We start from the raw sequence: 16,401 nt of genomic DNA, 5'->3' as shown, positions 1-16,401 counted from the left end.
GCTGAAAAATCCTCACGGGTGGAAGTTCTTCTTAATTGACTCGGAAGCTGGAGACTCGCGAACACGCTTCACCATCTGGTTGTTGTTTGGGAATCCCTGCTTTGTCACATGGCTGTTTTATATTTTTTGCACAGGAGCCGATGACAGCTCCATGCGCGTTTTTTTTCTCCTGAGAGAAGTTTCTGCTCAGTTTGGACAATGGGGTTCGTCAGCTTGGAGTGTCAGGTACGTGCTTCGATCTGTGGCTTTGTCATATTTTGACCTGGTTGTGGAGATATGAGTCACAAACAGTTTCCACGGAGGACGCCTGAGCGACATATTTAACCAGCAAAACAAAGTTTTCCTGCCTTGACAACCGTCCTGACATCGACGCTGCGCGGTTAAAATGCTGCGGAAGTCATCCTTTTCCCGTTTGTTGAAGAAGCACATGGACAGACAAAAACATTCTGGAGCATTGAGAGCTGCAGTTCAGTTTCGATTTCCTGAAAGCATGCATTCAATGTTTTTTTAATGCACCTCCAGCGATGCAGGAAAAAAATGTATAGGTAAAACAATACTGCTGTGAGAAAACCGCTTTCAAAGTTGTGCTGTTTGTGCTGATTTCATGAAAGAGGCATTTCACTGCAACAGAGAAGTTAAATGGATGGAATGGAGAGACAGAAGAGATAGTTGAAAGGTTTTTGTGGAGATACTCAAACATCCAGGGGAAGATAATCCGAACATTTAGAGTTTATATGAGGTACTGGAGAGGCAGTAGAAGGATCTGTGTAGTAGTGGTGTTGTATGTAGAAGTGATGCTGGTTGAATCGCATGCAAATCTAGTGTTTAACCACTAGACTCTGCCAGACTCAAGAGCATTATTTAGACTTCTCTGCTCGTTTTTGAAGTTTATTTGCTGAGAGGTTGTGGACAAATTCTGTTTTGAATCAACTTTGGTGGAATTTTGGCCACTTCAGCGCATAAACAGAGGGGTTGATAGCTGGACAGATACGTAATTGCTGGAATTTACAGAGTATTTTTAGGAATTAAGAGAATTAAAAAGTGTAAGTACAGGATAAAAATAGAAATAACAATAAGAATATAGGAGGGGTGCTTGGGTTCTGGTAATTCGCAAGATCTGTACCTTCCTATGCGTGATGTGAGATGACATGAATCTGAATTATTGGTTTTTATTGGATGATAGATAGATAGAGAGATAGTGTAGTATCTGACATGAGATATATGCTTTCTCTACAATAGTTCTAAGATGTTTCTCTAAGTTTTGGGAATGTGTATGCAGGAGAGGCGCTTGGGAATTGCCCCAACAGGTGCATCTATGTTTGCACAGTGGGGCCCCGATACTAATGCAAGCCATGTGTTAAGTTCTCATACACAAACTGATATAAGTGAGTTTTGAATTCAGGTTCGGGGAGAGACTTATCTGGCTGAGAATCATCTCAAAAGCAAAGTCAATGGTTCAGATTCCGATTCAGAAAACTTTTTGTTTGTTCCCGGGGGCAATTAAAAAGGCACATAGAGCAGTTAGTGCAACAATGACATACGAGATTGATGGAAAAAAAAGAAGAAATTAGAGACAAATAACAAATAAAACAAATAGGGATACATATAGATACAAATGTAGAACAAGTAATATAATAAGAATGGAAATAAAGTAAAAAGGAAAAAAGGAAAAAAAGCACAGCTTAGTAATATACTAGTGCAAATACAGTGAACAATGTAGGTGCAATATGGCAGTGAGGTCGATACAAATTGCATGGTTGCTTGTTCCTGATACTGGTTTCCTTTATAATAATAAACTTTCATTAAGCAATTAAGCCAATAGCAGCAGTTTGAGAAACAACGATAGATAGATAGATAGACAGATAGACAGATAGACAGATAGATAGATAGACAGATAGATAGATAGATAGATAGACAGATAGATAGATAGATAGATAGATAGATAGATAGATAGATAGACAGATAGATAGATGGATAGATAGATAGACAGATAGATAGATAGATATAAAAACTTCTGTATCAAATAACTGACCTAAGAAGATGATATTGTGCCACCTCTGATCATACAGAGTTTATTTACATCAGTGTTCACTAGTTCCTTAGTAGTATCTGACATGAAATGTGTCTTCTCTGTTTTAGTTCTGGAATGTAAATGTTAGTTCTGGGAATGTTTATATAGGAGAGGCTTCTGTGTCTGGACATTAGTGTTAAGAGAAGTGGGCCCTTTACTGACAGAAACCATATTTTATGTTGTGTTCTCATACACAGCCCTATGTAAGTGAGTTTATTTCTGACATTGGGGAAGAGACACTCATTTCAGCTGAGAGTCATCTTGCGGCCAAGAACCATGTATCAGACACTGGATTCCTTTGTAATAAGAAATTTAAATTAAGCAATTTAAGCCGGTATCAACAGAGTCTTGGTCTGGATGTGACTTTGGTGTGAGTTGTGTCACCTCCTGCAGGGTCGTACCTGGTCAGAGTGTCTGGTCGGCGTTTAATCCTTTGTAGTGTAGTGGTAAAATCATCAGTAGTGGGTAGCCATTGGGCACTAAGCCACGAACATTTGTTTTGCTAATAATCCTTTGGGCACTAAGCCACGAACAGATGTTTGCTTATCAGCTGTTTTGCTTATTAAAGTGCATGGCACGGGCTGTACCTGTGTACACAGACTTCTATTTTTAGCCTCATTAAGATGGTATATTGAAAGACTGTGACTGAGAGAAACCCTGATGAAAGCCTGATGTACTGCAGAAAAAGTAAATAAAGTGGTTTGATGGGTTGGGCGTAGAGCCAGAAGGAGGGGGGCTAACTCCTCCTGGTGAAACTGCTCATCCATCATTAATTTTTGGAAAGTACCGAGGAACCCAGACACCATTAGAAAGAAAACAGGTGGTATAATAGTGACTGATGTAGGAGGCCTGTCGTAAAAGAAAGATGGACCTGGGGCGTGGATACCACCAGGACCAAACAGTATAAAAGCCAGTGCATCAGGAGGGGTCTTCAGACATACCCCGGGGTATCTCTCAGTGTGTTTGACCTGTACTTTCAGGAATAAACACAACTTCTTTGAATCTGAAGACTGACTCGGTAACTCTTCACTGCCTTCATTGGTGAGGCATAGACAGCTGTTACACTTGAACCTGTAAACCCTTAGGTGAATTAGAACTTAGAGTCAGAACTGAAGAAGCTTCAAGTTGTGAAGACATTAATTCCACAACAATAGCTCCGATAGTGACTAGACATCTTCGCCACTCACTTATGCAAGTGGTGGATTGAATGAGGAAAATCCTCTGAAAGTCTACCGTCTCATGGCCTCCTGAGGAGAGCACAAAGTTTACACCATCCTGGCAGACCTAGAAGGTGTTTAATCCTTTAGGTTCCATGCCTGGCCTGGTGTGCATTGTTGTCTTCACGCCTTTGATCACAGTGAACCCCGTCTCCAGTCTGAGGATTGTAAAGATCTTAGATCCAGAGCTGTAGAAGTGGGATGAAAATGAGCTTTTTCTTTGTTTTAAAGTCAGTTATGGCTGGTTGATTCTACAGTGGGGTTGTAGACGATCCTTCTCTGGTTAGATATGGCTGTTCCAGTTAAACATTGATGGCTTCCTTTACTTATCTCTACTGTAGACCAGTGATTCTCAACTCAGCCGTCAGAAGGAATGCATAAACAGTATAGCCAAATAGCCAATAGTCAAATGAAATGCATAACTGATTATATTATATAGGTAATGGTGAAAAAATGACTGAAATAGCTATTGATTATTTTAGTAATTGAGTATTCTATTGATTATCCTGGCGATTAACCGAGTTGTCGGATTTCGTGCTTGGCATGTGTGCTACAGTATCAAAAGGGGAAGTGAGCACGTTGTGCAACAGAAATAACCGTCCTGGCGTAACATGGGTGGAAACTACGAGGTAGTGTACATATATAGTATAGTACAGGGGTATTGTAGATATCTAGTATAGTACAGCGGTATTGTAGATATCTAGTATACTACAGGGGTATTGTACATATAGAGTATAGTACAGGAGTATTCACCTAAAACTCTAAGCCATGGGAACCTACAGGTATTTAGTTGGTGATGCAGAAATCACATAAACATGTTTTTATGTTTGGTCTGTTTAAACGGCTGGTACTGCAACTGATAGAACACAAATAAGAAAATTGGTCAGGTTATTAGTATTCATTACAGAGAATATTCAATCCATAGCATTAGTTTGACTTTGATCTGGCCACAGATTAAAGTGATTTCCTTCATTATGAGACAATATCAGACCTACATGTACTTCAATACAAAGTCATATTTGAATTTATTAAGTTTGATAGTTTCCTCATTGTTCTGCATTAAAACAACCTGTTTGTGATCGGTTCATTTTGTGCATAAAGCGAGTCTAATGATGTGTTAAACCAGTGGTTCTCAACTGGTCTGGGCCTGGGACCCACCATAAAACTGAAATGACAAGTCGTGACCCAAACAATATTTCTCCAAAAATCAACAATTTATTGATTGAGTGTTCGAAGACAAAACTTTTAAACCTGAACTCAAGTACTTCACAACAACTCAAAATCAAGCAGCAATACTAATTCAAGTACTGAGGACTTTGAAACAAGTAGAACAATAGCCTCAAGTAGTTCTCAGGATATATAAAAGTGCATTTTTTTCTACAAAAAAAGTGCAATTCAACAAACCAGTAGCTTCTCATAATACTGCACAAGTCTGCAACATTGCTGTTGTAGCTGGAGAAACTATGTATAGAAATATGTGCAAAACATGAAAACTGATGAAGTGCATTCAACAAATTATTAAAGTGAAGAAATGCTTAATGTTCTGATCAATCTCAAAATGTAAACACAATAAAACATTTTTCAAAGGGCTTAACTATATTTGAAAGCCAATATTTGGGGGAAAAAATAGTGTGCAATATTGAAAGAAAAGTGTGTTTTTAAGCACTTACAAATAAACAAAAGTCACAAGTCACAATAAAAGTACTGCAGAACTACATGAAGTTCTAATGGCTTAGCTGAGGATGCTTTTTGGCCTTTACAAGAGTCTCAAAATCTGGCTGTATGCATGATAAAGCAACTCTGAGGTCATGCTCAATGTTCAGTTTATTTCGGTATTTTGTTTTCAGCTGAACAAGAGCTGAGAAGCCACATTCACAGAGGTATGTGGTGCTGAATGGTAGGAGGATTTTTACAGCTCGACTAGCAATGGAGGGATACTCTCTCATCACATCGTTGCACCAGAACTGGGAAAGGCTTACCTCTGTGAATTTCTTTCTGAGAGTGCGGTCACATGATAGCTCCACCAGCTGACATTCATCGCTGCTAGGCAACGTGATGCTTTCCATGTTTATTCCAAATGGGTCGCGCACCCAGTCGTCCTCGGGTTGTTTATCGGGAAAGTAGTCGCTAAACCGCTCGAAAAGTTTATTCATGCTTCATGCTTTCACTTGCCAGTACCTCACAACACAAAATACACTGAGGCTTTTGGACTCCTTTGTCTTCGATGTAGGAAAATCCATATTTAATGTACTCGCTGTCGTACTTGCGTTTAGCCATGCTGCTGTTGCTATGAAAACATGCAGTTTCTTCTACAGTAATACGAGTGTCCTCACCGGTCGCTGCTGACACGACGACCCCCTGCGGGTGCGGAGGGGAACTACAATGACTCGCCACTAAATTGGATTATCTTTATTTTTCTCTCTTTTTAGAAAAAGGCTCGCGACCCACCAAAAACGGACCCACCAGTTGAGAAACACTGTGTTAAACACTCCTGTTTGTGTGATGAGTTTGAAGCATAAAAGTTGAAAACCATCTTCATATCGGTTAACTCTGACTGAGGTTTTAGTTTTTGTCGAGCCGACTCACACAAATAAAGCCTGAAGGTACGTGCCCACTAGGTCCGGCAATTTCCCACATCCCATTCATTGTCTATGTGAAACACATCACGTTGCATGCTGGTGTGCTTGCGGTGTGTTTCGAGCTGAGATCTGGTGCGTCTCCCTGGCCACAACTCATTTGCATAAAGTAGATTCGACTTTATGCAAATTCGATGCGGCGTGTGGCGGTCCAGCGCATCCGTTTGCATCCAGAGCTGGGAAGAAAGTGGATGATCCTTGATAACATTTCTCAGTAGTGATTAATATACACTGGTAGAAGGCCTTGGAAAATGATTCATGTCTGCTACATATTTGAGCTGGGAAGCTGCGCATTGATTTAAATCTTGAACTTTTTACAAGCTGGATTGTAGATTTTCTAACTTGCAGGTCTAAGACTGTGAAAGTCTGTGTCAGACTGCACTCCCCCATCTACTCAAGGCCATGTCCTCTCCCTCTTGCTTGATATCTTTTACACAGTTAACCATAGCCGACTGCATGAGGACAGGCGTATACTCAAATCCACTCACAATACAGCAAACATCAGCCTGCTCCATTTAAAATGAATCTGAAATTTGATGCTAATTCTGATGTGATCCCTAAGAAAGGGGAGCAACGTTGGTTCTCTCTAAAGAAAACTGAATGTATTTCATGTAGATAGGACAACTATGTTGTTGTTTTTGCATGTCATTTATAGAATCTGTTTTTCATTTTCTGTGATTGCTTGGGATGGTTACCTGAACATCCGGGCAAAAACGATCTCATCTGCGTTGTGAAGGCAACTGATAAACTCCTACAAACCTCCTCACATAATATAGAACATAATAGTCTGACTACAGATCTGTTCTTTGATGGTGATGTGTGCAGGGTTACACCATCTGTCATTCACAAGCAGAGCGAGTCCTCCACCTCTCCTCTTACTGCACACTGTGGCATCCCATTCTGCTCGTATAGTCCAGAAGCCTCTGACTGGTGTTTTTCTCGGTAACAGAGTCTTTCAGCCATGTTTCTGTGTAAAACATGAGGCTGCTTTCTGGGTAGAGTCTTTGGTGCCCAACGAGTGTCTCAAGCTCCCCATAGAATGAACATTTCCCATGATAACAGACAGAAGAGCTGGTCTATAAGTCTCTCTCCAAACTTTCTCTCCCTTCCTCAGCTAGATCAGAGGCTCCTGTTGGGAGTAAACAATAGCCGGCTGGCTCCGTTGCTCTGCAGGTAGAACTCCACTAAGCAAAGGTAGCAACAATATTTTCTACTCCATTTCTTCTTCTCACTCCTCAAAGATTATCAAAAAAAGTAGAATAAAAAACACTTGAATCGCCAGCGATTGTTAAAAACAAACAAACAAACAAAAAAAACAAAAAAACTTTTGGCATCAAGAAAAACACACCCTGAACTGAAAACCACAGGTCTAAAAAGCTGCCGTAACAGGCTGCTGCATCATCAGCGCCCTCTTGTTTACGTGCCTGAGACTGGAGAGGCTGTGCATACAGCGACTGACAATTGCTCTTCACTGGTCAAAGCTTTATAAGGAATAAAAGGGAAAGCTTGCAAAAGAGGTGAATACTTTTTATAGACACTATATAAGGAGACATTTGCTGTGCAGTGCAAGTAGCATATTACAGACATTGGGTTCATATAGGCTGTAAAAATTCCATCTATGTGTGATGATAATATAACTACTAATCTCTCTCCGAATCACAGTTCAGAGCTGACCTATATAGGTTTGTGTATGAGAATGTAGTATCTGACAGGGAACATATTTCCTGAGATATAGGTTTTCTCTGTTTTAGTTCTGAGGATGTTTATGTGAAAAGGCTCCTGTGCCTGGGAAATTAGTGCTTCATTGTTAGGTGAAGTGGGGTCTGTCATTGACGGAATCCATATGTTATGTTATGTTCCGTTCCCCAGTGTTTCCTCTAGGATTTCTTCCCGCAGCGGTGGCAGCCCCCTACCCGTACTTTGTGTCTATATAAAGCCAGCACATTTGAAAGTTCTTCAGTGACAAAAATAGCTAGAACAAGGAACCCAACATGACTGACGATACAGATTCTCATCCAGGAAGGGTACAGCTGCTGCCAGATAGCCAGGAAGTGCAGATACAGTCCTTCAGCAGTTGGATACACTCTGCAGCAATACAGATAAACGTAGAGCTTGGAAGACAAACCAAGATCTGGGCGTCCAAGGGTTTCTTCAGCAAGAAATGGCCGCATCCTGATCCACACTTGCAGGGAAAACCATCGAATGACAACACAGGAGCTTCAGCAGCAGTGATCAAACCAAACTGGTGTCCAGTGTTCCACCCACACTGTGTTGGGAATATTCTTATTACATTTAATTATAATCACATATAATCGCATTTAATCACATTTAATCACCTATAATCACATTAACCACAACTTACCTTATTGTGCAAGACAAACATATACCAGTGTGCATATGATGTGCTTATTGAGCAATTGATCTTTCACACACCGACTATGGAAAGATGAGAAAATGATACTCAGCATCTGCCTAAGATTAGATGCACACCATGCCCGTTATCTGACATCTCTTACAGAAATAGATTAAGGTAAAGGGGCAGCAGGCCATTTCATGGAAGAAGTGTCAGCGCAGCGTTTCGAAGAAATGTCAAAGCAGGTCACGTACTCTTAAGGCAACTAGGTTAAAAGTTATTTTGCAGTCAACACACCCACGGATCTACAAGTACTCTGATTACAGGGTGAAGATGAACCGGATTGGACGAAGACTGAAGACACCTGCGGAATCTGCTTTAGCCTAGACCAATCAGATAGAAGCACATTTCCATATATAAAACTCTGTATAAATGATATGTTAGCATTCCCTCTTGTGACGGCCTCCGTAGACTAGACAACTGCTGTTAGCTAGACCACGTGGGAATCTGTATGCATACATTCTGATTATCCAATGCTACTAAATATTCTTAAATGAATATTTGTTTACGAGTCTTCATTGATTCTGAGTGGTTCCTCAATAGCAAGCAACAAACACGCACGAGAACTGTACGTGTCCAACTTTTAGATCATGGCTTAAGGTCCTACAAGGCAGACGAGAAGCCCCTGATCAATGAGAGACAAAGGTTAACCCATTGCCGTTGGGCCCAAGCACACAAGAACTGGACAGCCAGGAGTTGGAATAAGATGCTGTGGTCAGATGAGTTCAGCTTCCAGCTTTATCTTCCTAAACCTGTCAGGTAGCTATCTTTCCTATAATATCCATCGAACAATCTGGACAGGAAAGCAACTGTTAAAAATGTACAAGAACCATAACAATACACAATGCATGAAATGTCTGTCACAAAATAATAGGGCTAAGTGTGCAGGAGGACTGTGGGAAAGTCTGAACATGTCTGCATGACTTAATTTATTAATGATAGCCTGATGTCCTCTTGTAAAATATGATCTTATGGTGAGATATGATAACCTGATGTCAAGATCTGACCAATAGATTTAGAAAAGTATAATGGTGTCAAAACTGTCTCCAATAATATACTCTATAGGTGTGGAAAAATGAACAACTCTGACAGCTTAAAAGACGATGCAGAGCTCAGTTATTTCAGTGTTTCTTGCAGTGCCAGCTGCTGTTAAGAATTGTTGTGGTTTTTTTTTATCAACAATAAACTCTGCTGCCCTTGAATGCTGACTTTTCCTGGTGAATTTTTGATGATCTTTAAAGAGGCTTTTTGGATATTTGAACACAGTCAAGTCTTAGACTCTGGCCCTTGATTTGGGACTTAGTTTCCTCATCAGCTTCTGCATGTCTGTCCCTGAATTTGACTGGGTGCAGTTCAGACTTGTGCCATGCTGAAAGTGATGCATAAACCTTAATAGGTCCAACATAGTTCATGACTTGGCTTCTGTATACAAATGCCCATTGTCTAACTGCATTGTTTCCTCCTCCTTTTTTTTGTTCACTTTGTAGATCTGCCTCTACAGAACCGAGAAGGTGACTGGTTTCAAGAAACACATTCAGTCACCTGCACATATTCTGGTGAGCATTAAACTTCATGTACACTCTGGAATTAACACAAAATTTCCCTGTGAACCTTTCACCAAATAAAAAAAGAATAAGTGTTTGGGTGATACAGTCGTTTCCCTCCGGGATACTGTGGAAAAGCAAGTTTTTTCCCCCCTAAACTGCATGTCTGCATGAAAGCTGGAACTCCTGGATCAAGTGTTAAGACAAGTCCTGCGTTTGACTGTTTATGCAGATTTCCAGTTAACTGTAATCCTGTGATGGTATGTGTTTTTCTGAGATACGTGCTTTCCATATATTTTCTTTAGCTCAAGAATGTTAAACAAAATGAAACCATATGTTGAAACGTTTACTTTAGCTATCATCTATCATAGTTTGATGTGGTTTAGCCTAAAGGGACTAGGGGCCCTCTGGCTCCCTCTTTCTCTCTTTCTCCTTCGCACGTGATGTATCTTAATGTATGCCAGATGTTGAAACCTATAAAGATCTAGTCATTGTAACTCTCTTCATACATTCACAGCATGATGCTTGAATCACGAGCTCGTCCGTATTAAATGTACTCTTAATCTGATCTACCTGTGTCATCTCTTCATTGATGAACATCCACCTTCAGATCAACATCATTTCATCCTGTATCCAGATTTCTGCTGTGTGGTACATTCTAGATGTCTTAATCTGTCTAAAATATATTACTCACATTATATTTCTGATATTAGCTTAAAGTAATTCTAACATTGCCTGAAAAGAACTTCAATTGTCAACCTATGTCAACAGTGGCATTATGAAATACTTAGTTTTACTAAAGATGGGTTCTGACTCTACTCAGTAATTTGCCTTGAAGCCAGAGCAACTTGGCATTTTGTTGGAAACCTAAAATATAAATAACATTAATAAGAGGTAGCAGAGGTAGCTGCTCATTACACATACACACATTTATCTCTGCATTAATAAACTGACTGCATGTTCTTCATCCACAGAAAATGAAAGACGTTTTCCCAGAAGGTAACACTCACTTTTTCTGCTTTATTTCTTTGTTTCTGCACAAATAAATGCATAAACTCAGACTTTATGCGCACTTCATTAACCTTTGCTTTTTCTTTAATGTCTGCCTACTTTTAGATGTGATCAAGAGAATAGGTAAGTTTGCTTTTTCTCATTCCTCTGTGTTGCTGTTAAAGGTGCTTAAAATCAGTGTTCCTGTTTACAGTCTGTTATTCACTGACACTGTTAATCACAGTTTGCGAGCATATTGCTGAAATATTCATACATGGGGGGTTGCTCTGAAAATGTAGCCTCAAAAGAATGGGTGATGAACTTTCCCGTAAACAATTATTTTTATCTGATGACACATGTAGGCTCAAGGTGGTTGATAGTATGTGTTTTTCTGGGATACGTGCTTTCTATATATTTTCTTTAGCTCAAGAATGTTAAACAGAATGAAACCATATGTTGAAACGTTTACTTTAGCCATCATTCATCACAGGTTGACCTGTGGGTTAACCTAAAGGGACTAGGGACCTCCTGGCTCCCTCTTTCTCTCTTTCTTCTTCTCACGCAATGTATTCTAATCTATGCCAGATGTTGAAACCTATAAAGATCTAGTCATTGTAACTCTCTTCATTCATCCACCGCATGATGCTTGAATCACGAGCTCGTCCGTATTAAATGTACTCTTAATTTGATCTACCTGTGTCATCTCTTCATTGATGAACATCCACCTTCAGATCAACATCATTTCAATGGTCATACATTCTGTGATTGTTTGGTTTACGCAGCTGTGGTTATTAAAAAAAATAAAAAAATCCAACTAAAGGACCTGAGGCGGACGAGCTCTGGTGCCTCATCAGAAACATCTGATCTCTGAGTTGGTTAAAAGAAGGAGGAAGCTCACCAGACATGTAAAACCACAAACTCAGTCTCGATACCAAGAACTATGTAGGTGACAAAGTAACAATGTATTCAGTGTAACCTGCCCACACACAGCAGGAGGTTGATGTCAGTCACATTGTTGTATAAGAGAACTTCTGTACTCTGAATCGGATGGAGAACCTCACCGACAGCCTGCGAGCTGTGTTTGACCTTCTCTCTCTTGCTGCAAGATAATAAACGGCTCAAAGGCAGATCCTGTCTGGTTGAAGCTTTTGTTTGTCACCTTGAGCCTTGTTTAACAGAAAATCCCACAACAAAATATATGATTCTCAATAAATGTTCAGCATTGACACTATTTATTATGCTGACTAGTCATGGCAGCCCCAAAGGTGTTGCTTGACTGACTGCGTGAACTGGAGTTTCCAGCAGCAGAATTTTGAGAACTGTGACAATTTTTGTAACAAAGTAGTGAAACAGACCGTAACCTGTACCTATGAGAACAGAAAGAGTTGGTCAAATTCTACTTGTTGTTCTTACATAAAGTGGTTCTTGTTTTGGGGCATACAAGACTTTAAACTAGTAGGTTACATTAAAAGAGATCACAGTGCACCGTTTCTAACAAGTATAAATGCAAATCATACTAAACCTGAACAGTATTTGTGAATTACTCTGTTTGAATTTAAGACTGAATTAATGTGGGTTGTCCTAAGTAGCTCGGCTGTAATCTTTACTGCTTTGTTTTTTCTTTAAGGTTTACCCTTCATTGAATTTTTGTATCCAGGACAACGAGACCACAAAGATCCCATCGTAGGTGAGTAAATTAAATCCACATGACAAGCAGTACAGCATAGATTTACAGAAAAAGACAAGTCAAAGTTTATCGTCTGCAGGGTTTGAAGGGCCTGTTGTTTTTGAAAAACTGCCACAATTACACAATTTATCAGAGCACACCTCGAAACAGAATTGGGTTTTCAAGTTTCCGATGTTTGCTGTTCAGTTCCATTGGAAAACTTAGCAAAATCTGAGCCAAAAATTGTGATCTTTCCTCAAAATCAATTCATTCTACGTGTCTTGTTAAACAAATTTAAAATGTTTGCTCCAACCAGATTCTGTAAAAAAAACAACTCAAAATTCGGGGCGACTTTACAGCATTGGAGTTTTACTGTAGCTGAATCTTAAGTTCTATATTATTGCAGCAACTGAAACTTAGTCATCCTAGCTGAAGGAAAAAAAAGATTACCATTGTTTTTAATTACTTACTTTACTTACATTACTTGTGAATGTTTGAGTCACCCAAAAAGCATGTTTTTGTTGGCTCATAAAAATGTATGTAACTTGTAGCTTAGAATATAATAAGCCTGCATTAGAAACACACGTGGAGACTCCCTGAGCAACGATATATAGTTGGCTTGGGTTACTATACATGGTTGCCTGGGGCAGATGGACTGCGAGTGAGTTTTCCTTTCTTGATTGTTTGAAGGATATTATAGAAAGATGACTGCTTGACAGGTTTTTTGCTCTCACATCCCACAAATTTATTATATTGCTAAAGTTATGCTGTAGCAAGCATGGATGGGAGGGAATGCCATAAGAATTCTGTCTGTGACTCTTAAGTGACCAATTGAAACCATTGCTGTGTATCTTTTCTCTTTTTCGAGACTCTGTAGTCTCGAAGAGAGGAAATATGTCGTGTCTGACCTGAAATATGTGTTAATTATTAATAGATTGGAATGTGTTTTTATAAATTCTGGAATGTTTAGGTACTTGATGTTGTTGAGAGAAGGGGTTTAGAAGGGGCCTCTATACCCAGGGAATAGATAGTTAGGTTCTTTGTTTGGTTAGTGGGGCTCTGTTACTAACAGAGACTATAGGTTATGATTTCACAAACAACCATAAACTTGTATAAGTAACCTGGAAATGTTGTTTGGGGAGGTTCATATTGGCTCAATCCTTCTGGGCAGTCTACACCTGATCGATGCTGGTCTTCTTTGTAATTGAAGTAATTGTTCTGTCGTACATGTATTTTCTTCCAGGTGTGTCTTTCCTCACTCTGTGTTTGTTTTCGGATGGTGGAATTTCGTTTTACCTCTGCCACACCTGCGAGCAAACGTGTGCAATCAGCAAGATTATGGAACACCTCTCTTCTGAGGACCATTACTGCAGTTACTTTGTAAGTGTGAGTGATCCTCAGAAATAGTCAGTGTTTGAAATCTGGAAGCGTAACTTACTTGTATTTTGTTCTGCAGAACTACACAAACCCCAATGCATTGAGTTTTTCCTGGATGTCAGGAATGGACGTGATAAAGAATCTGTATACTGAGGTCATAGAAGAAGCCAAAAAAGAGGAACAGCTGAAGGTTTGTGCATGGAGACCGTATATGTATCGCAAAAATAAATATATAATGTGTGTTTTTGGTGTGTGTGTTATGCATTTACAATACATTTTCTTTTCATCTAGATTTTGCATTTACCTGCAAATCTGATGAAGAAGTTTAAATCAAGTCCCTACTCAATAGGTATTGCATTCTAATATTTACCACTGCAGTAGCTTTTTTGATAATTTCATGAAACTGAACGTTATTAAACTGACTTTTAATGAAAATGGCCTCATTCTTTTTTGCAGTGATGAACACTCTAAGGGGAAATGAAAAGCTTGTCAGGCTGTTTGAAGGTGTGTGCACATTTTGACAGTTATTATTCTGAACTTAAGGAGTTATTGCAGTTTAGTATAAAATTTAAACCAGCTCTCACAGTACTTTGTTGGCTTATTATAATCATTATTTTGCATAGTCATCCCTCAGTAAATATATAAGTGCTCAAGATTATTTGTCATAGTTAAAACAACACCACTAGGCCTGTTCAGTAGCTGTCAGTCATATCACATGATCTGTGTTTCAGGCAGCTTCTGAACCATCTGGAAAATGTTAAGTCATAATTCATAGAATTTCATATGTTTATAGATCTGGAGATTGCTGTCTTTTTTTTTTTTTTTTTTTAACTAGTTTTAAAAAAAAGTCTTACTTGGAAAGCTATTTTAAGGGTTCAATATCTCCAGAAATGTACCTCCCACAGGAAAAACTAAGACCCAAAACCTTAGTTTGGCATCCTAAATAAACAAACTTTGAATAAAATCTGAGTGAGTGCAGCGACACCACTGTCTGAAATGACAGACTGACACATTTTTTATCTGCAGATTATGTGACGTAATTCAAGGAGCTACTGACAAACCCTGTGGCCAGACCGATGTCTCCGTATATCAGTGTTCATATGTCACATTTACTCTTTCTGTTTTTGAGTCTATTCCTCTTCACTTTTATCTTTTTTTCCTTCAGATACCCATCCAAAGAGGACGACAATCCAGACATACCAAAAGGACAGTAACAGAAAATACCCACTTCTTGGTTAGTAAATGTAGAATAACACTTGGTCTAACAAAATGCCTCTAGAAAATGTTTTCATTAGGATGGAAGCATCTTCCAACATGAAATATCTGCTTTTTATAAATGGATGATATGGCATTTATGTAGAGGAATGTTTGCATTGGATCAGTTCAAGAAACTAAATTGATCCAAAGAAGGTTTTCCATCTTTGCACCGACATAGTTTTGATGTACGTTTTGTTACGCTGTTTGAGTTCCTCAACTTTCTCTTCTCTGCTCTTGTAGGTCTGCAGCACCTTGTTGAATGCATTTGTGCTGGGTCCAGTGAGAAGAGTCACTTCATCTGCACACTCTGCAGCCTAACGGTGGCCTCCCGCATGATCATCAAGCACGTCCTGAGCTTCGACCACATCTTTTGCTATTTTGTAAGTAGCCATATCATCAAAGAGAATATTAATATTCTATGTCCTTTTTAGGTAAGATATAGGATGAATCCTACCTATGAATTCTTTCCTGATGATTCTGTCAAAAATTTTGGGGTTCTCTTAGATTTATTTTGCATGAAATAGTTTGCTCTTGGCCTGACTTTGCTGGGATGTCCAGTCTTACACAGAACTAACGGGCTATTGTTTAAAATCTCTGCCCCTTAAATGTGATTTTTCTTATAGTAGATTTATTTATTTCATATAGTTTGGAGAGCCTTTAAAATCCCTTGCTGAATTCATACACAGCCACAGTCTTTATTTTACTCTTTGATTTCCACAACCACGTTGCAGACTTTGAAAGTGGCCCGTGGATGGTTTGCAGTGCTACTGATACTACAGATTTATTGATGATTCACATTGGTGCACTGCAAATGGTTGCATTGCCCCTCACATTGAACAAATAGGGCTCCTTTAGATGTTTCCTGAAAAGCTGTGACTTTCTACATGACATAGAAGCTAAATATACATTGGACTGAGGCACCATGTCCGTGATTATTCCTGAGATGTGTTGCATTCAGTTGCGGACGTAGCACGGGATTTCTGGAGAATTTAGAACTTCACACTGAACACTATAAAACATTACTGTGTCATCCACAATCTCCTTGCAGTCTTTCCTCATAGTATTTGTTTTTCTGACTTATAAATAATCTGCATGCTTGCAGAGCGTGCTATCAGAAGTTTTTGGCTTCACAAGTAAAGCATTATTGGCTTTTAGGAAGCTCTTCAGAATATGATGTAACCACACACTTAGCAAAGAGAACACTAGACTTTAGATCTCAGGTTTATACAA

The 16,401-nt window shown here is 39.2% G+C and overlaps 1 protein-coding gene across 6 annotated transcripts in view; it reads left to right on the top strand.

Moving 5' to 3' along the window:
• The window catches only part of LOC111578356 (uncharacterized), a 47,380-nt gene continuing 30,979 nt past the window's right edge, over nucleotides 1–16,401 (top strand). For 4 of the 6 annotated variants that reach the window (XM_055017877.1, XM_055017878.1, XM_055017875.1 and 1 more), the window contains exons 1-11: nucleotides 2–225; nucleotides 9,825–9,893; nucleotides 10,856–10,880; nucleotides 10,998–11,015; nucleotides 12,499–12,558; nucleotides 13,781–13,917; nucleotides 13,994–14,104; nucleotides 14,206–14,263; nucleotides 14,371–14,418; nucleotides 15,080–15,148; nucleotides 15,412–15,551. In XM_055017877.1, coding sequence (XP_054873852.1) covers nucleotides 199–225; nucleotides 9,825–9,893; nucleotides 10,856–10,880; nucleotides 10,998–11,015; nucleotides 12,499–12,558; nucleotides 13,781–13,917; nucleotides 13,994–14,104; nucleotides 14,206–14,263; nucleotides 14,371–14,418; nucleotides 15,080–15,148; nucleotides 15,412–15,551 — 762 coding nt within the window. In that variant the 5' untranslated portion in view covers nucleotides 2–198. Of the gene's footprint in view, nucleotides 226–8,603; nucleotides 9,097–9,824; nucleotides 9,894–10,855; nucleotides 10,881–10,997; nucleotides 11,016–12,498; nucleotides 12,559–13,780; nucleotides 13,918–13,993; nucleotides 14,105–14,205; nucleotides 14,264–14,370; nucleotides 14,419–15,079; nucleotides 15,149–15,411; nucleotides 15,552–16,401 lie in introns of all 6 variants that reach the window. The other 2 variants (XM_055017879.1, XM_055017876.1) reach the window with 2 other exon arrangements.

Source organism: Amphiprion ocellaris, chromosome 15, assembly GCF_022539595.1.
Source record: "Amphiprion ocellaris isolate individual 3 ecotype Okinawa chromosome 15, ASM2253959v1, whole genome shotgun sequence".
Classification (NCBI taxonomy): domain Eukaryota; kingdom Metazoa; phylum Chordata; class Actinopteri; family Pomacentridae; genus Amphiprion; species Amphiprion ocellaris.
The sequence above is the reverse complement of the archived record's forward strand: the minus strand, read 5'-3'. Positions and strand labels throughout refer to the sequence as shown.